Source organism: Triturus cristatus, chromosome 3_2, assembly GCF_964204655.1.
Source record: "Triturus cristatus chromosome 3_2, aTriCri1.1, whole genome shotgun sequence".
NCBI lineage: Eukaryota > Metazoa > Chordata > Amphibia > Caudata > Salamandridae > Triturus > Triturus cristatus.
In genome coordinates, this window is record NC_140584.1 from 744,716,994 (window position 1) to 744,742,775 (window position 25,782).

Genomic DNA, 25,782 nt, shown 5'->3' on the forward strand with positions numbered 1-25,782 from the left:
CCGCACCCTTTGACGTAGATGAACACTGTGCTGTGTTGCAGAATTTTCAAGAAGCCAGAGACAGTCTATCGAAGGAACACGTACCCTCCTCATCTGATGCTGAACTTCAGATTCCGGTAGTCAGCTGGCTACCTCGAGTTGGTGATCTGGTCCGTGAGAAGGTGGAGAACAAGAAGGATTTCGGCCCCTCTTATCATGCACCGGTTCCAGTGCTTGGAGTACAGGTTACTAGAACAGTCATTTTACCTCCACTTCCTGGTCGAAAGGATAACAGGTACATCTCGATTGACAATGTCAAACTACAGCGAGTGGCCGATTCTTCTTAGTATGACTCCAGCAGTTTCTTGTCCTTCGATGCTGAGAAATTCAGTTGTGGCCCGAGCTTCTAACGTAGTGCCTGATGTTGCCGTCGAGATGCATACCGTTACTGGTCCCTTGTTGCCACTAACATCTAGTGGTATGCTTGAAGAGGTTGAGTATGCTTATCCTGCGGATGTTACCTTGCCTGTTTTACAATCCACCACAGTTGCCCACTCACAAGACTCTTTTGATTCTCATTCAATGACTTCCATTGCCCCGTCCAAAGTTTCGATTTTTGTGGCCTGGTTCAAAAGACATTTTTTAATTCCCCCTTGGACTTACATTTGGCTGGTTCTCATATGTGTTTTTTTGTTTATGTCCATTGGCTTTGTGGTAGTGTTTTTTAGACTTATCAATGGACACTACCTGAATGAAAGATGAACGATTCGACTAATTAATGGAACTTTGGCCCCCCACTCCTCATCACACATTATGAAAAGGGACCAGACTTTTGTGAACATTACTGCCTGGCCTGTACGTGATGGGATCGCTTGGGATGCCGTAAAATTTCAAATTCATGGCCCCACTGAAGTAATTAATGTGCCAAATGTATTTCGTGTTTCTATGGGTGATGTCGTTTAGCAGAACATCCACTCAGATGACTGGGATGTTCAGGCCATAGAAGCACTGTTTTCTGATTTGAAATATTATGCTGCGTTTGATGCTGAGGATTTGTATTTAGATCCTGATAATTATGATGAACAATTTTGTTATCAACATTATGGCACGCATTTCCTACACAAAGCAAATACGTTTAGAAATTTTGTAAATTATACACAATGGGAACATTGCCCCTCCCCTAGGATGGGCAGCTCTGCCACGTTAGTGGAAAAATTCACCTATTTTTCTGATTTTAGTGTGTCAAATCCGGTCTCCTTTTATTTTAAGGTTGCCCCTGAGTCTGCTTCTAAAGTTAGAATGACACACACCAAATTGTTGTATTCGAAGTCCTTTATGGACGAGTTGGCAATTGGCGGGTATGATCTGTGGAAAGCTACTGTCGATCTTAAATTGGTTTGGGGCTCCAAACGATGGCAAGTGCAGGGAACAGAAGCTTTGCATCGTGCCTGTCTCATCCCGAATCACATGTTATTTTTAAATTCGTCCATTTTTCAGACAACCTGTTTTGGATTGGCTACTTCTAAAAGATTAAATTCTCCCTCCGTTCCGGGTCTGGGTGCTTATCCGAATTGGGGTAATCATACGGATCTATCCCTTGCAATGTTGCAGACACAGGTTTCCAACACGTCCTTCAATATTTCTGAATTGAATCCGGGAGGGTGGTTGGTGTGGCAAACAAGTTCGGACTCCTGTCAACATCGGTTTCTGGATTTAAAGCAGGGGTATACACAGGTTCGTGAGGATCCTCGTTTTGAATATTCTCACACTGTAACTACCTACTCAGTAGGGAAGTTATGCCAGTCTTGGCTGCAACATTCCACTTTAGCGTCTGTTAAACTTCATTTAGCACGATTAAATGACAAAATAGATTTGAATGATTTTGTTAAGGGTCCTGCTGTTGGCAGGCCCAAACGATGGGTGTATGCTATTTACAACGAAGTTTGGAAGTTATCACAAATCGAGGCTGCATCCAGATTACGTGCTATTGATCAGGCCAATATGGAAAAGGTGTTGGCTGTAATAGATAATAGTATTAATACACTCTCTTCCAGAATTTATACCTTAGATAATATTGTATCATCTGTGGTAGATATTGTGCAGGATGATTTGTCTGTATTGTATCATGGTCAAAATCAATTGCGTTCTATTATGCAGTTTGCATGGACGTTGCAAAAGTTAAAGGCAGGGAAAGTCCCTTGGGATTACATGAACACTTCATCTTGTTCCTTCCTTTCAATTTAACTGCGAAACAACAGTTCATGTCCATGAAAGATGCTACATATTCATTACTACACATTGAAAAGTTAGAACCTTTGCCTTTCTCTGTTGCTGAATTGAATTCTGCTGTGTGGCTTGTACATGGGTTGATCACGTTACCGTTCCCCCTGTTTAAGTTTAGTTCGTGCATGAAACATTATGCTCTAGGCAGATATGAACAACTCGGTACTGCCTTCCTGCACGAAGTTTGGTCACTCCCATTCACATATAGATGTGTGAGAGATGGCAAGGAGGTTTACTTGAAAGGTGAAGAGTGCACTTCCACTCCGGATCACTCTGTTGTGTGTAGGCACATTCAATTGCATGGTGCATGTAATGTGCACGCCCCTAATTTAGCTTGCGTCCTGAAAGGGATTCCTGTGCCAGTTATAACGCCGTCTTTTACGCTGCTTGCTAACGGTAGTTATTTGCTATTAAATAATGAAGCTTGCTGTGGGATGTTAGTGGGGATTCCCTATATAGTGACTGTTTCACAGAGAGTAGTCTGCTGTAATAACGTCCTTTTCCCACCCCCGCATGGCTGGCTCGATGTTCACGTCTGGCCTTCCATTCCAACCTTGAAAGCAGAGTTCAACAAGATGAGCAGAATAAGGGCTCTATTGTCTCAAAAAGAAGTCGCGTTGACTTCATCCCGGGAAACATTTGTCCTTCACATAGCAAACACCCGCACTGAGGTGCAAGCGCTTTTGAATACTGATCTCCCACTTCATTTTGGGACCCTGATTCAGACTATCTTTAATGCCTCGTCAACAAGTGGCCTGGCTCATTTTTTTCAAAATTTGGGGCTCCGGCCTCGTGACATCTTTTCAAACTATTTTTGGTGTGATCCCGGCCTTTTTTCATTCTATTTTTTCCAGCGTCTTTTTCCTTTACTTCTCGCCCTCATAGCTGGAATACTTTTGTTGTTCTGCGCCCTGCGCTATGGATGCACAACTTGCGTCACACGACAACATGTCCCGGATGCTCCCATCTTCGTAACCGGATGCTTGAATACTATGGCACTTTACCACTGGCAACTCTAAGCATTGCCTATGGATTGTCCTTCCGGTTTCCCTACTTTACTTGTGTGCAGCACGTCTTTCATTGCCTAGATTGTCCGTTCCAATGGGCTCTGGATTTGTGTCTGTCGAACTCGGTGTCTCCTGCCCCGGATTATGATCGGCTGATGAGCCCCTTAGTGGCTCATGAGTTGGACTGTTCTGGTGTCGGGATTATGGCCTGTGGAGCGGCACATGGAGTCCTTGGGAATTGGGACATCGGAACGGCTGCGATTGACTTCTTAGCGAGAAGTTATCTTGAAGAACACGCCAGTTGTCCTCGTCTGTTGCTGGAGGCTCCGGTGGTAGAGGAGCATGTATGTTCCTTCCCCGTCCTGAACTGGATGGCAGATAATTTTGCGGAACGTTCCAATGATTTTTCTTGGAAGCTGTAACTTGCAACTCTCTCCCTGGTTTATAAAAAACAAACCTCTTCTGGAGGTAAACAGGACCCAGCCCGTATAAGGCCCTGTGGGCAATCACCACGAATTTGTATTTAATTCGTGCCTCCACTGGAAGCCAATGCAAAGAGCGCAAATAAGCGCGTATACTACACCTGCGAGATAGACCCAGCAGAAGTCTGGCAGCTGCATTCTGAACAATCTGTAATTTGTTTAGAAGGAAACCAGGGATGCCGACATAAAGTGCTTTGGCATAATCCAAGCGAGACAAAATCAGAGCGCGGACCACCGTTTCTTTGGCATGTCTGGGTAGAAAAGGCAAAAACTTCTTCAAGGCTTTTAATGTGCCAAAACAAGACCCTGCCAGCTTTTTAACCTGAGTGGAGAAAGACAGATTCTCATTGAACCAGACCCCCAGATTTTTTGCAGCTGTACCCATAGCCTTAGGCATGGGTAAGCCAGGGGGCCAAAGACTCTCCCGGAAGCCTCTGATTTCTCCTCATTACATTTTAGCTGTGCCTGAGCAAGCCAGCCAAAGACTGCGAGAAGACAGTGTTGTGCTTCAAGAACTGAGTCTTCCGCCTTATCCCAAGAAAACAGGAGCTGGGTATCATCCGCATAGGCCATCACCTTAGCCCCTAGGGACTCCGCCAAATAAATCAACGGAGTCACATAGATGTTAAATAAAAGGGGGCTAAGGGATGACCCCTGGGGGACACCTGTAGCTACCTGCTGAGCCTCAGAAGCACAGGGTGGAAGCCAAAGTTGCTGTGAGCGGTCCTCCAAAAAGGATTTAACCCAATGCCAAGCCGAACCCGAAATCCCAATCTCTGAAAGGCGGGCCAGAAGCAGGGAATGCGGCACAGTGTCAAAGGCCGCCGACAGATCGAGCATAACCAAAACCGCTCTCCCGCCTGCGTCCAGACACCCGCGGATTGTCTCTGTCACCTCCAACAACGCAGACTCCGTGCTAAACAGCGCACGGAATCCTGATTGAGCCGAATGCAGCAGGCCTGACTCCTCAACAAAGTTAGTCAGTTGCTTGGAGACAACCTTCTCACACACCTTGGCCAAGCTTGGAAGCAGTGATATGGGACGATAATTACCCGGTGTCATTGGGTCAGCGGACGGCTTCTTGAGAAGGGGAAGGATTGGAGCCTGCTTCCAAGATGACAGAACCCGACCTTCCAACAATGACAGATTGACAATTTTGTTAACTTCGGGATTATTTATGTCCGCCACCGCAGCGAAAAGTCTAGCAGCACAAGGGTCGGTCGGAGAACCCGACTTCAAGGCTTTAAGAATTTTGAGTGAGCAAGCTGGCTCAATAGGCTCAAAAAGGGAAACAGTGTTAGTTGGAGTGGCGGCCAGCCCACCCAACAGACAGCCCGAGAGGGCCGGAGTGCCAGACCGAAAACTAGCTTATCTTATCTGAAAAAAACTTAGCAAGAGTGTTGCACCAAGTTTCTGAAATTGGTGCAGCTCGAACTTGGGCACTCGGAGACATAAAGCTTTGTACGATAGAAAACATTTCTTCCGAGTTGTTATTGGCTTGAACAATCCGTAGAGAAAAATAGCAACTTTTAGCAGCTGCTATAGCGATGTAATAGCTTTTTTGTTTGGCTCTTAGAGATCTTTTTTCCGAGAGGCCATAGTTGCTAGCGCGCCATGCCCATTCCAGTACTTTACACTCATGTTTCAGAGTTTTCAATTCGGGGGTAAACCATGGTTTAGAAGGAGAGTCTCTGGCCAACTTAGGCCTGCTTGATACAGAAAGAGCAGCCACAGAGGCAGCTATCCAATCCGTGAAATTGGACAGATTACCCACAAGATCTTCCTGGAGAGTAGGCCGAGACGCAGCCAGAACCATAGAAAGCTGAATTGGGTCAATTTTTCTAAAAGTTGGAGGATAATGGCGCACTGCTTGTCTAGTCTGCTGGGTAATATCCCAAGAAAAACTAACAAGAAAATGGTCAGACCAGGAAACAGGTAAAGGCTTAGTCACCAAAATAGGGAAAGTAGAACAAACAGGGTCTTGAATATGGCCCCCCAGATGAGTAGGGTGGGAGACCCATTGAGAGAGATGAGCCAACTGAAGCGAACTAAGGAAATCAGCTGAGTCGCCTAAGTCAAATTGGTCAAGATGGAGATTAACATCACCCAGAACCAAGTAGCGAGAGAAGCAAAGTACTCGCTATGCTAGCACATCCCCACAAAATTTAAGAAATGCCTCAGCGGGCCCAGGTGGACGGTATATAAGGGAGCCCCCTAGAGTGAAGTGAGGTGAAAACTGTATACTACAGTCTAATGCCTCACACTCACCCCAAACAACTGAGGCCTCCCCGTGTAGCACCCAGCAGTCCCTATATAAAATAGCCAGACCGCCCCCTCTTCCAGCTGGGCGGTCCACGCGAAAAAGTTTATAGCCTACTGGAGTAGCCAGCGCCACAATAGGATTAGAAGCAGAGTCCAACCAGGTCTCAGTCACAAACAGCAGATCCAAGTTAGTGTCAATGACCAGATCAAACACATCCATATAGTGCTTCCTTAAGGATCTAGCGTTAATAAGGGCAGCACTAATATGTAAGGTCCTTGCAGCTCCCTTGTACTGCTGATTAGTCAAGCAGGTCTGCGACACTGAGAACCCACACTCCGGACACACCGCGTCTGACTGAGAGATCAAGGGTAGGCCTCTCAGTGACCGACACGAGGGAGGTCGAAGAGACTTCAAAAAGTCCCCTTGAAATTGCAGGCGATTGCCTACTGAGGGCCCAAATCGGCTAGCATACCTGGCCCTGGCCGCTGAATCGGCACGGACGGGCGCAGACGGGCTTGCCACTGCACGCATCCGCTGTGCGTCCGAGTAGAGGCCAGAGCGCTAACCGCCGAAGTCAAACGGCACCACAAAATGGCCGCTGATACGCGAGGTGGCCTCAAAAAGAAGAAAAAAAGATAGGAAGAACGGAGTTTAACACACTCCGAGCTCCAAAGAGCTAAAAACACCTTCCTAAACAATTTGTCCACGCCCCTTAGTAAATTCACAAACATGTTTTTTATGAAGGCACTGTGAGCATACAATATTATTAACAAGCCCCCCACAGCATTCCCAATCTTAAACCCTCAAAGAAAGAATAAAATCTTCTTATTAAAAAGGTACAGCTTATTTAAAATGAATAGCTTTAGGGGTAAAAATGGACCTTTCCATTGTGTATATCAGTGGCTGTATTGTTGAGTGACTGGGTGCATGAGTGGCTATATGGGTGAGTGAGTGGATGTGTGTGTAGACCTATGAATCAGTGAGTGGGTTTGTACGTACTGGTACTGGTGTGTCTATGGTTTTGAGAATGATAGTCTGAAATTTGGAGTGGGAGTATGAAAGATTATATTGGGGTATGAGTAGGTACATCAGAGATTATGTGGATGATGTCATCAGTGATGTCAGTGATGTCATTTGAGATGTCATCAGTGATGTGACTGACCATTTCATGAGTGACGTAATATGTGACGTCATCAGCATTGCATTGCGGGGGCGCAAGTTGTAGGTAGCTCAGCTAACTTTAACGGCTGAATTTCTCTGAGTGAAATGTCAGCCTAACTATAATGTTCCTGTGACCTGTGTTTTTTCTGTGAATTTATAGGGTTTTGTAAATGCTAATTCCTAACTAGAAAGTCCCTGAAACCTGTGTTTTTTTTTAGTAAATTTGTAAGGTTTTTTAAATGCTAATTCCTAACTATAACGTCCCCGTAACCTTTGTTTTTTTCCCTGTGAATTTCTTAGTTTTTTTAAGTAGTAGTCGCATTTGCAGAGTTGTGGAGAAAGGGGGTTGGGCCTCCGACCAGCTCTCAGGCATTCCATTGTGTAGGACTTTCAGGAGGTGCCAGAAGGGCTTCTTGGCCCCCAGGGTCCCTCAGAGGTAAAGTGGACTTCATCCCCCAACCAGTAGTGTACCCTGAGGTGTGTTTGCAGAGTGGTGGTGAAGGTGGGGTCATGCCCTCCAAAGCCCTCTTAGCAATCCCACTGTGTGGGACTAACTGTAGGTAACAAGAGGGGTACTTGGCCCCAAGAACGTCCTTGTGGGCAAACTACTCCTCCTGTTATCTCCAGTAAGTGCCACACAACAGGATTGCTGAGTTCTAATAGCAGGCCATGCACCCTTTCCCCGCCAGTCTGCAAAACACCTCCTGGCGTGCTCTTGGTTGGGGGATGAGGTACCCGTCACTGCTGTGGGTCCTTAGGGACCAACTAGCCTACCTGTTACCTCCAGTAAGCCCCACACAGTGGGACTGCTGAGAGGTGGCCACAGGCTATGCCCCCTTTTCCCACCACTCAACAAATGCGCCTTCTGGCGCGCTCTTGGTTTTTTACCTTTTTATTTTTGCTTTTCAAGGGAGGAGGCAAGCAGCCCCCCTCCCTGTCCATTTTTGGCCTCGGGGACCCCATCCTCCAGGGCCAGGCCATTACTTGTATTTTTTTTAATTGTTTCAAGGAATGGGAAACGTGGCCCCTTCCCGGGTAATTTTCAGCCCCATGGACCCCATCCCCTATGGCAGGTTCAACTCCTTTGGGACCGGGGGGAGTCTGAAGCCCATGCGGTCCCAGCTGGCTCCCGGGTGGGCAGTCCCCAGGGCCATTTACAGCTCCACAGGGGGGTGGGTCGCATGGCCCCCCAACAGTATTGAAGCCCCGGAGAGGAGGTGGTCCCGGGCCTGTGTGGAAGGCTACGCACCTTTCTAAATTTTGCCCAGGGGAGGTGGTGGTCCCTAGGCTGCGGGGGGGGTGCGTGCCCCCCTGCATTTAAGATAATTAGCCACGTGGATGTGGTGGTCCCTGGAGTTGCATGGGGGCAGGAGCCCCCCCACACATTCTTTTTATCAATTAAGCCCTGGGGAGGTGGCGATACCCAGAGCATGCGGGTCCCCACATCTCATTTTTTCATTGCCCCCAGGACTTGGCCCACCCGGGGGCTGAAAGGAAACTAAGCGCAGGAGCCTGTGCTTCGTTTTTTAAAAAACAATTTGGTCAACTTCACAGATCCACCGCAAATCCTGCTGAATTGTTTTTAAAAAAATGCTTTTTTTGGTCCTGGGGGTCTCTGAGGGATTCCCTGAGCAGGCCTAGGGGATCTTTTTTCTTTTGACTCTGTTCAACCTAGTCACAAGATGGCTGCCAGCACTTCCTTGTTTCAAGTATTGGCACCAATCAGATTGCAGGCACGAGATCGGGAGGGTTTGCAGATCCTTCGCATCCCCAGTTGTATATCTGAGAAATCTTTCAATTTCCTATTTCCTATTTTCTATTAACATGGAGAAACGTGTTTTGGGACCCACCCCTTTTTCTCGGCCCCCGCTTGACGAATCACCCCAAAACCTTCAACACAGCAGCTGACCTGACTACCCCATTAGTTTAGAAAAGATATTGGCAAAAGAAAAAACATTTTTCCTATGGTAACTAGGTCCTAACTATAACTATAACTACCTACTGGCGACTGCCAGTAGGTAATAAATCTCTCTGGAAAAACCCAGGGCTAGTCTGAAAGTGTCAATTTAAGGTCTATCTCATTGCTTTCTACAATTGCCATAATCGATAAGTCAATCAGTCAATCAATAAGTCACACATGAGCTGCCAATTAATAACATACTTATAGGTCAATAGTGTGTTACAAGATCACCCATCTGATTTCGCCTCCATTGGGGGCGACTGACTCAGAAATGGATTGGAGCACTTGTAGCAGAGGAAGGTGAATTGAGAGCCCTGGTCTTACTGGCTTTGTCAGCAGAGTAAAAACCATTGACCATGAAAGACTTCTGTTCACATTCTAGGAAATTTGCATTAGAAGACAGTATTGGAGTGATTAGTTTATTTCACAAGTTGTCTTGGTTCTTCTTTTCAACAGCAAGATGCATACCATGCACGGTGATGTCCCTCAAACACACTACCTTTCACTTAGTATTTGTTACAGCCACATGGAGATCTTAGCTTGAGGTAATTCAGTCTTCTCATTTTGAATTATTTATGCAAGCCAAAAAAACTCAATTGGTGTTGCGGTATTGACATTGCTAATAATGAAAGTAAATACATGGAGGGCATCAGTATCACAATTTCTCTAAAAACTCAAAGCTATTAAGTCTGAGATAATACTGTTAGGAGGTCAGGAGTTACTTTGGCCCAATGCCACCTGTCCCAATGAGTTGCAAGCTTTCCCTCTGCCAGAACAGTACTTAAATAATCTGGGCTTTAAAATGAATGACCAGCTCTACTTCGAGCATCAGATTACAGTCTCATCCCCTGCCTGTTGTACCAGCTCAGATTGCTAAACAAGATCTTGCTCTTTTTAAAAACATTTCCATTCAACCACCCATGGCTTTTGACACAAAGTTCTATATACTAACATTTGTAGGCAGGGTTTTGCACCAAAAAAAGGCCTCTTTGAGCCTGGAATTAACTTGGAGAATTGTTTGTATTTTTTCAAATTTTTCAAAGTTTTCATGTGTGCTGAATTGTACATCACACATGCATAGTAGGAAAAGTATTTCAGTACATAACCTATGCTTAAACCTATGCTTACCCCGCCTGCAAGGTTATCCCTGCCCCACCACCCTTGTAAAGCAGGTTGCATGTTGTCTGCACTGTGAAAGAGGATGGATGTGATGATGAAGCATGCTACATATTGTGGACAAGGGTCACCTTCCTTATGCAAGGGGTTTTATCTGTGGAAATGCCCATCACAATGGCGGCTTCTTCGCTAAGGCGGAGGAGCGTCGCCCTGCTGCTTTGAAGCAGTGAAAGAAAGGAAAAATAAAATAATAATAACATAATGTTTTTATCATTTTATTTTGCCCTGCTGCAGCAGCTTTGCATGATGGGCTGGGTGGGGCAGGGGAGGAGTGGTAGCACCCACCTAAGTGCACATGACTGTTTGGCCGACCAAACAGTCATGCACATTTCGCATGTTCTCCATGCAGGCTGCATTACAGCCTGTATGGAGAACATGCCCAGGCCCTCAGTCCCTGGCTGAGAGCCAAATCACGGTGCACCTTACCCCCCTCCCCACACTGCCACCCCCGATCCGTGCCAGCCACTACTGCCGTAAATAATATGTCACTGTGCTAACTTTTAGGGGCCCACACCTACACTGTCCAACAGTGCCTTGATGGAGGCTAATGCCATACACTTTAATATAGTGTAATGTAATTTACTGACAGAATTATGCGATAGTAACTAAAGTTAATATTCCAACCAAAAAAGTTCAATAAAGCAGATCAAAGGAGCGGATATTTTTTTCTTTTATAGTTTTCTTGCTCTGGTTGTTTTACACACAAAAAGGGTTTTATGATTACTTATTTACACCTAGGATGTCACTGACTTAACATATCTTAGTAAATGCTGTAATGACAATTACAAGACCAATCTTAGCATGTATAAATGCCACTCCAAAGAGAATTGTCCAGGTACTTGAGCACATTAAAACAGCTAAAGAAAGTTAAAATTGACACAATTCTGCAAACACAACATTACCTGCTTCAACAACATTTTTCCAATAGGCCTCTTTAGACACACAAAACACCTCTAAGCATCTCACTGCCATTTCCCTCCTTGTGGACTCTTTGGAATTCAGCATTTCTGTTGGGGTAGAAATTAAGTTGTCAATCATGGGAATTCAGAAAAATACAGCCTTGAATAGCTAAGACCATACTGGAGGTGGCTGGCGAAGGCAAAAATAACAGTTTCTTAACAGAATGTTATGCAATACCTTGTCTATTTACATGAATCAACAGGTCACTGCAGTCAGGGCAGGCCAAAAAACAGCATAATTTAGAGTTCAGTTTAATATCCAACAAGCATTGGCAATTCAATAGGTCTCCCATTTGAATAAGTTAGAGCTATTGATGTTGTAAATGACAATGTCTTTTACCTATGTGTTATGGAGTGTATGTATGTGGTGTGCAGTGGAATTATGTGGGTTGGATTAGAATTGTTAGTTGTGGAATTGTGTGATGTGGAGTGGCTTTGTGTAGTGGAATTATGTGCCATGGTATGCGTGTAGAGTAATTATGTGGTATTGAGTGTACTGGAATTGTGTGGATTGGGATTGTGTGTTATGGAGTAATTATGTGGAATAGTATTTTGTGTTCTGAAGCGGTATGTAGTGGAGTTTCATTATGTGGTGTGCTGTTGAATTTTGTGGCATGATGTGGAAATTGCAGTGTGGATTGGATGTATGTGGTGTGTTATGTAAATGTGTTGTTAAGTTGAATTATGTGGTTTGGTGTTGAATTGTGTGGTGTGGATTGGAAGTGTGTGGAGTTGAATTGTGTGGGGTGAAACTGTGTGGAAAACTGTGTGGATAATGAACACCAACTTGTCAAAAGCAGCATATAACAGAAGCAACCATGTTCAACAATCACGCAAGATGACCTAGGTAAAAGAACAAATAATGAAGAACACATGCACATGAAAACACACATACAAGAGATACAACTCCACTACTATAACCCTGGCACATTGATCCTCACTTAATTGGTGTGTGAATAGGAGAAATATGCAGAACCCCTTAGTTTAGGCAGCACAGAGTAGTGCTGCAAAACATATTGAAGACAGCTGAGAGCGATGCCGCACACAGCTTAAAAACAAAAAACATAAAAGGAGTAGTGACATAAAATAATACAATGAATTTCATTCTTTAGAAGGAACCTCTTGTTGTTCTCAGTACTTGAATTAGAAATATAGAAGTGCAGGTACTCCTTCTCCTTTTCCCCTTAAACAGGACCAACAGCTGTGGGGTTTGTATTTTATGGCGGTGCAAGAGGGAGGCACAGTGGCAGAAGAGAGAGGCACAGTGGCAGAAGAGGGAGGCACAGTGACAGAAGAAGGTGGCACAGCAGCAGATAACTGTGGCACAGCAGCAGAAGATAAGGGCACAGCAGCAAAAAAGGGAAGCAGAAGAGGATGGCACAGAGGCAGAAGAGGATGGCATGGAGGCAGAAGAGGGTAGGCACAGCAGCAGAAGAGGGTGACACAGCGGTGGAAGAGGATGGCACAGCAGCAAAAGAAGGTGGCACAGCGGTACAAAAGGGAGGCGCAGCGGCAGAAGAGGGTGGCCACAGCGGCAGAAGAGGATGGCACAGACACAGAAGAGGGTGCCACAGCGGCAGAAGAGGATGGCACAGACGCAGAAGAGGGTGCCACAGCGGCAGAAGAGGATGGCACAGCGGCAGAAGAGGGCACCACAGAGGCAGAAGAGGATGGCACAGCAGCAGAAGAGTGTGCCACAGCGGCAGAAGAAGAAGGCACAGAGGCAGAAGAAGATGGCACAGAGGATGGCACAGTGGACGAAGATGGCACAGCAGCAGAAGAGGATGGTACTGCGGTACAAAAGGGAGGCACAGTGGTGTAAGAGGGAGGCACAGCGGCAAAACAGGGACGCACAGCAGCGAAAGAGGAAGGCACAGCAGTGGAAGAGGGAGGCACATCGGTGGAAGAGGGAGGCACAGCGGCATAAGAGGGAGGCACTGCGGCAAAAGAGGGAGGCACAGCAGCAAAAGAGGGAGGCACAGCGGCAAAAGAGGGAGGCACAGCGGCGAAAGAGGGAGGCACAGCGGCGAAAGAGAGAGGCACAGCGGTGGAAGAGGGAGGCACAGCCGTGAAAGAGGGAGGCACGGTGGCACACGAGGCAGCACAGTGACTCTAAGAAAAATGGTGAATTGCATCTATACCTGTCTATTAGTTGACTTATGTGTACGGTTTATTTATATGATGGTGTCCGTAGACTAGTACTCTGCTATTTATCAGTAGACGTCCATCCCTCCCCCCCCGTCAAAATACACCATATAGCTTAGTCAAATACAATGTGAAAAGTTATAGTCCCTGCCCTTAAAAGTTTAGGTAAAATGTTGTCCCAATATAAAATGATCTATGTGCTTACAGTCCCAGATGCTGGAGCAGTAATACGATGTAGTAAAAGTTCGATGCTATTTATCTTTTTTAAAAGAGTATTTAAAGCGCTACATTTTTGAATTGCTTAAAACTATATACATATTTCCCAAAACAATGCTTCTCCACCTAAATTTGTTCCAGTAAAGCTGATTGGTTAATGGGAGTGGTGAAAGGGAGAGTTATAAATGGAGAGCAAAATTGTATGATTGTTAAAGCCCACAAGGAATTTTGTAGGAAGCAAGAGAGCAAAAATTGCATCCAGCACAGCTCGCCATGAAATGAGAATTTTGGAGCTTGTCTTTTGTTTGGTTTGGTGTACATTTTCCCAGCAGTTTTGGTGGATTTCAAAATAGAAGGAAAATATTATATAGAATCTGGTGTTCATTGACTTATTTTTTTAAATCTGGTAAACTAATTGCCCGAAGTTGCCCAAAAATGTGTTATACCCGCCCTTGCTTTTCACAAAAGGAGGGTTTTGCAAATTAAAATTGAAAAATTAAATGAAAGGTTCTGCTTAAACATTATTTGTGGCTGCTACGTTTCAGCTAAGAACAAAGTTGTATTTTTATTTTGCTGCTTCCGTTTGTCCTGCAACCTACATGGGCTTATTGTTGAGGGCACTGAAATCCAATTTACATTCAGATAGGAGAAGGGCTTTATTTACCAATGTGGCCTATGATATAAATTAAAGTGATCTTGTGTAATGTAATCTCGTACTTATGCAAATTGATCCAATGCTGTGGAGCTGATTTTGCATTATATAAAACATTTTTTAATAGGATAGAGGGTTTGGAGGGGGGGGGGGGGTGGTTGGAGAGTGCAGCTCCTGTGAGATAATTTATTCACAACTACAGTTTCATTAATCTACCCTGCTTGTATTTTATGTATTTGATGTTTGTTGCTCTTTAAAAAACTAAAACCCAAGCCCACTGTTCTGACTGTTTGAGATTTTTTACATGAGCATTTTTACATTAACCTAATGAAATCATATTTTTTTAGCTTCTCAAAGTTTACAGTGACACATTTTAAGATGATGAAACCATTAAAACCAGGCATTGTTCGATTTCATGGTTGAAATCAGAAACATTTCCACTACCACCTGTTTGGGAGTATTTGATTGGATTCCGTGAAGGTGCTGCTGGTTTCTGTTTGGAATGCTAAGTGGCTGTGCGCTGCCTTACTGTGATGTTTTATACCATGCAGCACCTAATAAGAACATTCCAGGAGATATCGGAGGAAACACTTTAGCGAATACTGATGTGTTTGCAAGTTGTTTGCCTTTTCTTTAAGTATATAATTTTAAGAAGGAAGTGGTGTTGTCTGTGGGTGTGCTTAAATCAATTGACTTGCACATACCCAATTCCGGGACTATCTGAGATATATTTATTAATTGTATTTATTCAGGAGAACGTACAGGCACCTTGTTCTGTTCTTAGTGTTTGCAAAAGGGTAGTTCACGGTTCTCTCCAGTAGAGCCATTTCAACTGCGTATGCCCAGTCGTGATAACAGCTGAAGGGCATGACATGCATATAATAAATAAACCGATTTCTTGACAAAATTAAAATTGTTCCTTTGCTTACATAGCAGGACACTGCACAAATAGGATGTGAAATCTCTTTAATGTTTATGTATGAACGGGAATTGACCTTCAAGTCATAAAACTAAACCTCCTTTCCTGTCATTACCCTTGCCCTCTTCTATCGTGACTCTGCCACGTTGTTTTTTAGGTTGAGCGAGACAGTGCATGCAGTGTCTCTTTGAGACCTGCTGTAATCTCTCTGTATACTTCTAGTCCAGCCCCTATCTTGACAATGCTTTTCATTTACCTATGTCAGTATCCTTTAAAAATCGTTGCTTCCTAGTGGTCAGTGCCGCCTCTTTGTCCCACCTTTTGCTCCTCTGTTCCTCCCACAGAGCAGGGACTTAGTGCTGTCTCATTCCGCTATGGTTCTTTATCTGTTCCCTGGGGGACTATTTTTTAGTGGTTTCCTCCTCTGTTACTGTTTGCCTCGGTTTAGATTCAGTGCCCTAGCTGCTTACATTTGAATATAGCATTCTTCCTCCAATCTGCTTTTAATGCCACAGTTGTAATACTGCTGCCTTTTTTTTTACTGATGTCTTCCCCATCGTAGCTCCTGCTCAGTTGCTTGTATTTTTTTTACTAGGCTTTTTACACTTTTCGATCTCCACCATTATTTGGGATTTTTCTAGTAGGATATGTGCTTGGTTCGGGCTGCCTTTTATTGGGGATTGGGCTTGTTTGTCAGATATGGCCTGCAAAGGGTTTATATCCCAGCCCTCTCTCACCTGCCTTTTCATTGGTCTCTGATCGGGCCACATACTTTTCGTCCAGTGCTATTGGCTGGAGCGTATTTTCCTGCATTGACCAAAGCTTCTTTAATTTACCTTCAATTTACATATCCCCATCTCAATGTTTTTTTAGGTACATTTGTAGAATTATATAGTAATTATATAGTGTGGGCATTGTGGCGATTATGTGATTTCCCCAGATTCACAGGATGTTGAGCCGCTGCTGAGGCTCGAACACTGACCCCCTCCCCCCCAGGTCCTGAGTCAGCTTTGAGGCAGCCCTCATTGGAGGAGGGGCAGGGTAGAGGCGGGGCTGCTTTGAGGGCTTGTTATGATCAGTGTTGGTGTCCTTTGCTCTCAGAGATCCCATGCGCTTACCTTCAAGGATCGGAGGCATAACTGCTCCGTTTTATTTTTTGTTTTAAAACAACAAAGGCACCAGCCTCAAAGAGAGCTTTCCAGAGGAGAGCAGGAAAATTCAGGGCCAAATGTAGCCAACAGTTCCCAAAGGCTGCTCTGCACTCCTTTCACTCCGTTGCTGCCTCCACAAATCTGCGGGAGCGCCCATTGGAGGAGGGGTGGGGTAGAGCTAGGCTCGGCGCTCTGTAGGTTTGTTTCTTGGGGTTTGTTTTTGTTGTTATAATCCCCTCCATTGTCGTCTCTGAACTCCAAGCCCTCTTTGTGTTTTTTGTCCCTCTGGTTCTCTATGGTTTGTGCCCCAACAAGCTTTGCCCCCTAACCTTTATGTGTGCCTCGTGTCCCAGTTGGCCCTAGTTTTGCTTTGCAAACCTCCTATATATGCCGTCCTCGCCATTTTTTTTTTACACTTAATGTCCCTCCGGTATGCTTTGTGTCCTGCTGGGCATCTTGGTGCTCCACGTGCTCCACCCCCAGGCACTGGTGGTACATTGGATCTTCCTTTTACTGTGTCATGACACCCTGGTTATTTAGCTGGCAGATCCACCCACCCCTTACCTCTAGGCTCTTTGTGAGCCTTCCAGCCCTCCTGTTTCTTCGTGCCCGCTCTCCTGGTTCTTTGCACACTCCTGTGGCTCTCTTTGTTTTTCATGCTCACGGCTATCTTGGCGCTTTGTGGCCCTTCCCCAGCTCTCTTGGTGTTTTGAAATGCCAATGTTTTGCGGTTTCTATTGGAGGCCGTGCCCTGGATCATCAGTTTTTTTAGGGCTCCATGCCAGCCTTCTCTGTGTTATTCTAAGTTCTTTGCCCTGCCGTGTCAGTTCAGTGTTTATGGTACCTTCTCCTGTGTACATTTGTCGCCCTTCCTGTTCCCTGTAACCCAGTCCCACCTGTTCTGCAAAGGAGGATCCGAGAAGCATGGGTACAGTTAGTGAGATTTTAAGACCCATGCAGTACCTTACACATTGTCAGTGAGGCTTCTTCATGTGCTCTCATTCTGAGTGACTCGATTGTTTGCTGCCGGTTGTGCTTATTTCGCAAATTTGCCATTTTTCCCCGTGCACTTTCTGCAAAGCTTTGCCTCGTTAAATGTGCATGAAAAAACGTTCGGAACTAAGGAAAGTGTGAAGACTTTAGGTGTAGTAATAACAAGTTACTTACCTTCGGTAACGATGTATCTGTAAAAGACATATGTAGTTATAGATTTCTTACGTTAGAATTACCCCCAGGAGTCAGACTGGACCTGGAGAATTTTTTTCGTAGCAGTACCCCTGCTCGTCAGTAGGTGGTGTAGGTCGACTACGCGTCCGTCATTGGGGTTGCCGGGATGACGTCGTGGTGCCTACTTAGACGCCGCCCCTGCGCGCTGACATCAGTTCTGACATGACTATCCACTTCAGAAGTGCAGAGCCATGCAAGACACTGACCACTGGTGCACATAACTAGGGCCCTGTAAGGGAGTCCCTATCCCTATCCCTAGAAGTCAGTTTGCAGAATGGGGAGGATGGGTGGGGCGGTAAGGTATCTATGACTACATATGTCTCTTACAGATACATCGTTAACGAAGGTAACTTGTTCATCTGGAAGAGACTGTAGTAATAGATTCCTTACCTTAGAATAGATACCCCAGCAATGCCAACGCCAGTTGAGGGTCTGCAAACTAAGTTCACACCAGGAAGTCCTGGAGAACACAACAGGTGAAAAAGCCATCTCTCTGGACTTGGCTGTCCAGGCAGTGATGCTTTATAAATGTGTGCAGGGATGCCCACGTGGCTGCCTGGCAGATGTTAACCAGCAGAACTCCGCGTCTCAAAGCAGTAGTGGTTACCGTCGCCCTGGTAGAGTGGGCGCGCAGTCCTACTGGAGGTTCCTTTTTTGACAAAGAATACTCGGCGGGGTGGGCAACCGCCTCAATCAAGGCCAAAGTCGCGGGGTGGGCACCCGCGCACCAAACATAACGGCAAAGTCATAGGGTGGGCACCTGCGCATACAAATAATTAAATAAGTGGCATAAGCGGGGTGGGCACCCACGAAACACAGAAAAATGCGGGGTGGGCACCCGCGTTGGGCTCCAATAAGTGGGGTGGGCACCCGCATTAATTATAAAATAAAAACGAAGACGCAGGGTGGGCACCTGCGCAATGAAAGATAAAAATAAACAGGGTGGGCACCCGCCAATCTCAGTAAAAGCGAAGTACACACAGGGCACCAAAGAATGCAACCAAAGTCCTGGGTCCCAAGAGAAAGTCCTTTAGGCATCAGGGAGCAAAACAGCCCCCAGCAAAGGAAGAAGGGTCCCAAGAAGCAGTCCTCCAGGCATCCAGGGGTAGGGCAGAGCCCAGGGAGGCAAGCCTTTCCCTGGGCCCCAGCAGCAGCACACCCCTGGCAGATTCCAGTCCAAAAACAAGAACATTTTCATGGGGTCACAGCCCCTTCTTTTATACAGCATTTTCCTTTGTTCTGCAACTGTAGGGCAAGGGGAGAACCAGATACAACTGGTTCAGGAGCACTTTGTTTTGCTCAGCTCCCCTCTCTATTCACAGGACAGGCCAGGGACATCAGACGCACCACAGGAGGTGGAGCCAGCATTGTGAAGGGAAGGCCCAGCCCCATTCAGGTCCCAGGTGCAACTCCTCCCTCCCATCTACATGCAGATCTCTCCATTCACCACCGGTCAGACTCACCCTGGCTCCTGGGATTCCCCAGCCCCCCCAGCTCCTGCCAATCACAAGCCAGACAGGCAATTCACATCACACAGCACACAGACATGCCAACTTCTAGAAGTGGCACTTCTCCACCAGTCACAATAAATCTGCGCACACCATTGTGCAGCATTTATTCTCCTGAGTTTGCACATACCAAACTCGCCCCTGCACTCCTCTCACATCAGGAACTACCATGGACACACATATCCCCCATGCATTCCTATGGGAGGGCAGGCCAGTCTCACTAAATGTAACACAGAGCGCACGCACTTTACACTGGGACACAGTGCTAAAGTGCCTAGAGGCCTAAAACTACTAACACTACATAGCGGAAAAGGCCAGGATAAATGCAAAAAGTTTAGCGGTGAACCTGCCAAATGGGCCAGGTCCAACAGTCCTGGAGAACACAACAGGTGAAAAAGCCATCTCTCTGGACTTGGCTGTCCCGGCAGTGATGCTTTATAAATGTGTGCAGGGATGCCCACGTGGCTGCCTGGCAGATGTTAACCAGCAGAACTCCGCGTCCCAAAGCAGTAGTGGTTACCGTCGCCCTGGTAGAGTGGGCGCGCAGTCCTACTGGAGGTTCCTTTTTTGACAAAGAATAGCAGATCTTGATGCATAGGACAATCCATTGAGAGATTGTACGTTTGTGCACTGCCCGACCTTTCTTGGCACACACATAACCCATGAAGAGTTGATCGTCCACCCGGAAGTCTTTAGTGCGGTCAAGGTAGAAAGACAGCACACGTTTTGGGTCCAGACAGTGGAGTCTCTCCTCCTCTTTGGAAGGTTGTGGAGGTGGGAAGAAGGTGGGCAATGTGATGGTCTGACCTACGTGGAAAGAGGTAACCACTTTGAGCAGAAAAGAGGGCCTAGTACGAAGAACCACTTTGTCCGGATGGACAGCAAGAAAGGGAGGTTTGGAAGATAAAGCCTGAAGCTCGCTCACTCTGCGAGCAGAGGTGATGGCAAGCAAGAAAGCAGTCTTCATAGTGAGGAGACAAAGAAGACAATTATGTAGTGGCTCCAAGGGAGCACACATAAGATAAGTGAGGACAAGATTCAAGTCCCAATGCGGCATTACAAAAGGAGGAAAGAGATGAGTGATGCCCTTCAGAAATCTGTTAACAATTGGGGTCTTGAAAAGAGAAGATTGATCAGGAAGGCGAAGAAAGCCCGAATTGGCCGAAAGATTGCCTTTAAGAGTGCCCAGAGTAAAGTCCTGCTGGGCCAAAGAAAGAATGAAGAGGAGAACCTCTGAAAGAGGGGCAGAAAGGGGATCCACATTCTTTGCTGTGCACCATGCCACAAGTTTGTTCCATCTAAAGGCGTATACCGTTTTAGTGGAGGGACGCCTGGCTGCCAAGATGACGTTACAGACTTCGGGAGGAAGGTCGAAAGCTGTTAGCTGTCGCCGATCAATCTCCACACAAGGAGGTGGAGGTTGGACAGGTTCGGGTGGAGGACCGTCCCCTGCTGCTGCAACAGAAGATCCTCCCAAAGAGGCAGTCTGATTGGAGGATCGATGGCCATGCTCAAGAGCGCAGGGTACCAGACTTTTCATGCTCAGTCCGGAGCCACAAGAATGACTTGGGCCCAGTCTCGCTTAATCTTCTTCAGCACTCTAGGCAAAAGTGGTACAGGCGGAAAGGCATACAGGAGGCCGCAATTCCACTTGTGAGGAAAGGCGTCGCTGAGCAAGTGCCGCCTTGGAAACTGCAAACGCAGAACTACTGACATTGCCCGTTCTCTTTGGTGACGAATAGATCTAACCAAGGCTTTTCCCGCTGCCGAAAGAGACCTTGCACCACTTCTGAGGGAATAAGGAATTTGTGATCCAGCATGCACCGGCAGCTGAGTTCGTCCACCCTGGCGTTCAGGGAACCTGCCAGGTGTTGAATCACCAGGGTCATGCCCTGATGTTCCAGCCATGTCCAAAGGCGAAGAGCCTCTTGACATGGGGTCCACGACCCCACCCTGCCCGGTTTGTTGCGGTACCGGATGGCGGTGGTGTTGTCCGTTAACACCTGCACTATTGTTCCTTTGACAGAAGGAAGGTATGCTTTGAGTGCAAGACTAATCAACCGGAGCTCCAGAAGGTTGATGTGGAGCCCGTACTCCGCCGGAGACCAGAGGCCTCTGATCTCCGCCTCTCCCATGTGGCCGCGCCATCCCAGGAGTGACGCTTCTGTCACCACTGTGAACTCTGGTTGGGGGAAGGGAGAGGGATCTTCCGTTGACCCAATCCCGGTTTGTGAGCCACCACGTAACTAATTTGCAGTCCCCTCCGTTCCGAGATCTTGACAACATCAGAAAGATTCTCCTGATGCTGTGCCCACTGGAACTTCAGGTCCCACTGCAGAGTCTGCATAAGCCACGATCTACCAGCAGAATGCAGGAGACCATGAGGCCCAGCAACCTCAGGGTCATTCTCACGAAATCTGGGATAGAGGCTGAAACATCGATATCATAGCCCGAATTTCCCCGACTCGCTGCTCGGGAGGATAAGCCTGAAACTGCGCTGTATCCAGAACTGCTCTGATGAAAAGGAGCTTCTAAGAGGGAATCAGGTGCGACTTTGGCACGTTGATAGTGAACCCCAGTGAATGCAGGAGGTCCTCCGTAGTCTTGAGGTGGGAGACGACAGCCTGGGGCAAGCCCGCCTTCAACAGCCTGTCATCGAGATAAGGGAAGACTGGAACCCCTGATCTGCGCAGATGAGCTGCGACCACCACCATCACTTTCATGAACACCCGAGGAGCGCTGGTAAGGTCAAAAGGAGCATGTGAACTGAAAATGGTTGTGGCCTAATGCGAACCGTAGGTAATGCCGGTGGGCAGCCAAGATGTGAAAATAAGTGTCCTGCAAGTCCAACACTACCATCCACTATCCAGGGTCTAGGACAGACAAGACCTGAGCCAAGGTTAACATTTTTAACTTCTCCTTCCGGAGGAAGCAGTTGACGTCCCTGAGGTCTAAGATAGGATGCAGCCTTTGTCCTTCTTGGATACCAGGAAGTAGTGGGAGTAGCAGCCATGACGTACTTCTGGCACAGGGACTCGTTCGATATCTCCCTTGGCCAAGAGAGCCGTAACTTTTTGGCTCAGAAGGGCCAAGTGATCCTCCGACATGCAATAGAGTGTTGGTGGCATGGAGGAAGGGGTAGTCTCGAAGGGGAGGGAGTAGCCCCTTTGGACTATCTGCAAAACCCACCTGTCTGACATGATGTGCCAGTAGGGGAGCTGCTGGCAGATCCTGCCGCCCACTGGCAACTGGTGGCCCTGAAAGGTCGGACTAGAAAGGCTTGGAGGCTGCTGCAGGGGGTGCATTGGTGAACTGGCATGCCAGCTGGCCCTCAGACCGGCGTCGCTGTGTACCTCATCCCCAGCGACCCATAGGCTGGGTAGCTTGCGCAGCCCTGTGGCTCTGGGTGGAACATGGGGGGCACCCCTTCTGTAGCCACAAATGGGGCGAAAGGCAGACTGCATGGGGCGAGAATTTGCTGCGAGGCACAGGGATCTGGCCGTGAAGCGCTCAAGCGCGCTGTCCACCTTGTCATCAAACAGGTGACGGCCATCAAATGGCATGTTCAAAAGTGTGGATTGGACATCCCCAGAGAAGACAGACATTCTCAGCCATGCATAGGTCCTCAGGGCTACCAATGTGGAAACCGTCCTACCCAGTGAGTCGGCGGTATCCAGCCCACACTGGTTGGTGAACCTAGCTGCGTCTTGAACCTCAGCAACAGCGCGGGTGAGCACGGCCTGGGCCTCCTCCGGGAAATGTGGCAGCAGTTGTGCAACCGTATCCCACACCGTGTGTGTATAATGGCCCAAGAGACATGTGGTGTTCACCTATCGCAGTCCTAAGCTGGCAGAAGAAAATATCTTCTTCCCAAGATGGTCCATCTTCTTGGATTCCCTATCTGGGTGAGCAGTAGGGAATGCACCTTTTGAGGATGAGGCTTGGACCACCAAGCTCTCAGGGGTATGGTGATGGGACAGGAAAAGTGGGTCACCCAGGGCCGGGCAGTGGTGTCGGACAATCTTCTTGTCCACAGGAGCCCCTGTGCCCGGCTTGGACCAAGTGCCCAGAAGGATGTCAGGGAGGGCCTCATTAAAAGGCAGCAGGGACTCCGAAGAGCTCGCTGCCGGTTGAAGCACCTCTGTCAGGAAGTTAGTCCTGACTGCCACCATAAATAACTCGAGGTTGAGAGCCTTGGCCGCCCTACGCAACACCACTGCCTAAGACGCTCCCTCCTCCGTAGCCACGGTAGGAGGAGATAACATGCCAGGGTCTGGGGAGGTATCCAGACCACTGGCTTCCCCCAGCTCCTCTCTCCTGTCCGGATCATATTCCATCTGGTCAGTCAAAGGGTCTCCAGACCCCTCCCAGTCCTCCTCACCCTCCTCTGGTTGCCAATCTGGCATGAAAGAAACACCAGGGTAGAATAAGGGAACAAAAGTTCCCATTGGTGCCGGATCCTGTGTCGGTCGATGCCGGTCTGGATCCATGTCCACGTCAGGGTGGAGGCCGGGGTCAATGCTGGCTGGGGACACAACAGGTGTCGGCTGTGGACCCAGTGCCGGTGGACTCGGGGCCAGGGGAGGTGTTACAAGGTCGACCGGTGCTGATCCGGATCCAGGCCTGGATCAAAGGGGACCCTGCAGTGCTGGGGCCCGAGCTGCCAGCTTTGAAGGCCCAGGGCCCCCGGATGAATCCGCGGAGCCTGAAGGCGCACCAGCGAAGTCGGGCATGCCCAAAAATGGCATGCATCGCTTTGTAAAAGCTTTGAAGCTGGGGAGGGGTCGCTCCGGGTCTCGGGAAGGGAGGGAAACTCAGAACCGACCCAGCGGAGTCCGCAAGCAAAGTCGCGGGAGGGGCACCGCCCACATCCCTCATCACGTCGGCCAAAGGACGGGGAGAAGTCGAAGAGCGACTATGCTTCTTCGACTTCTTCTTGTGCTTCACTTACCTGGGGAGTGTAAAAACTCTGAAGAGGACTGGTGGTGGTGGCTCCGCGACCGGTCCTTCCACCTCCCGCGCAACTGGGATCTTGAACGGCGTGGAGTGGACTGCCGGGCCTCAAGAAGCTTTCGGGACCGCTCCCGCAAAGATTTTGGATTCATGGTCCGGCAGTCAGAACAAGACTGGGAGTCGTGGTCGTGTTCCAGGCAAAACAGGCAGACGCGGTGCAGATCCATCACCGACATCAACCGTCGGCAGGAGCTGCAAGCCTTGAAACCGGGCATCCCTACATGCACAAGGAGTCAAGGACTCAAAACGGTGTCGACAAAAGTCGCTCAAAAAGTCAGTCAAAAAGTGCCTGGAGGTACCACTTTCTCCGGATCGGCGCTGGCTGGTGTGGAAAAAGAAAGAACTGACGCCCACGCGCGAGAGCAGCTTCTAAGTAGCTGCCGCAACGTCATCCTGGTGACCACGACGACAAACGGGGAGCCGACCAACGCCACCTTTCGACCAGCAGGGGTACTGCTGACCAAAAAAATCTCCAGATCCAGTCTGACGCTTGGGGGTAATTCACAAGGTAAGGAATCTATAACTAATTGTCTCTTTCAGTTAAGTCAGTTATCTTGTTGAGTTACCATTAATGTGCTGTGACCTACATTTCCACGTGAAAGAACACCAAGTCTTCAACCTTTACAGATTCTTGCCATCATCCAACCAGTTATCACGCGTGAAAACCTAGACTTAGGATATTGCCGGAGTATATTGCAGGTCCTGTTACATATCGCGTTCATTATGTCTGTCCCTCTTTTGGCCTGCCAGATTTTCAGTTCTCATCCTGAGTTTCCTTCCCCCATCTGTATCAACCAAGGAAGGTGAAAAAATCAATCCCTGTAGTGGTGCCCCCTCCACCCGGTGGGTGCATGCTTCGCATGCTGGAGCTTTTTTTTCAGGCACACTGTGTGCGCATTTCAATGTTGTGGAAAGGTCTTCCTTCTGTACTGAGTTGTCTATGCTGTTAACAAAGTGTGCCTTATTGTGCCATTCAGGTGATCACCCTGCGCTTGGGTCCTTGTTGATCTAGTGGGGGGACTGATGGCTTGTTGTTCATCTTGAACCTTGTAGCTTGGCTTATCTTTTTGAACTCTAGTTAGGTTTTTGTCATTTTCCTTTCTCAATTTCGTACCTATTTTTAGTGCTGCACTGGTCGACTGAGAATATGGGATCGCTTTCGAATAAACACTAGCTTACCTGAAATAGATGCTAATTAGCATTCCTTTCTACCTCTCAGTCTAATTAGAAGAAAACTGTTTAAAATTATAGTGGTGTGCTGTAAGAGGAAGGGGGTTTCACTAATTGGTCCTTATAAATTATATCCTATGTTGTAACTCGCAGCAAAAGGCAACACAAAATTATAGCACGTGTAAGGAAATGAGGGGGTGACAATCGAATGGCGTCAGTGTTACTGGTCATGGTGAGGAAACGTTAGCTGAGAGGGATACTTTTTATACAGCAAGTATCTCTAGAACAGACACACAGGCGTCTGAACCCTTTTTTCAGGTCAAAACCTACCAGACAGTGCTTTACCACACCATGCATACTCAACGGACACCATACTTAGAGTCAGACTCAGGAGGATCAGAGATGATGGAATGAATCGGGGCATGGGCGTGACTACTTTGAGCACTGACACCAGAAAATGGAAGTCTTCAAATTCACTGAAACCAATAGATTTTGTGATGACTTTGAAGTG

General features: G+C 47.4%; 1 protein-coding gene across 1 annotated transcript in view; it reads right to left on the bottom strand.

Annotated features, from left to right (window-relative positions):
• Positions 1-25,782, bottom strand: part of ANKAR (ankyrin and armadillo repeat containing) — a 1,190,398-nt gene that overhangs the window by 497,003 nt on the left and 667,613 nt on the right. The window contains exon 16 of the mRNA XM_085646861.1: positions 11,214-11,318. Coding sequence (XP_085502987.1) covers positions 11,214-11,318 — 105 coding nt within the window. The remainder of the gene's footprint in view (positions 1-11,213; positions 11,319-25,782) is intronic.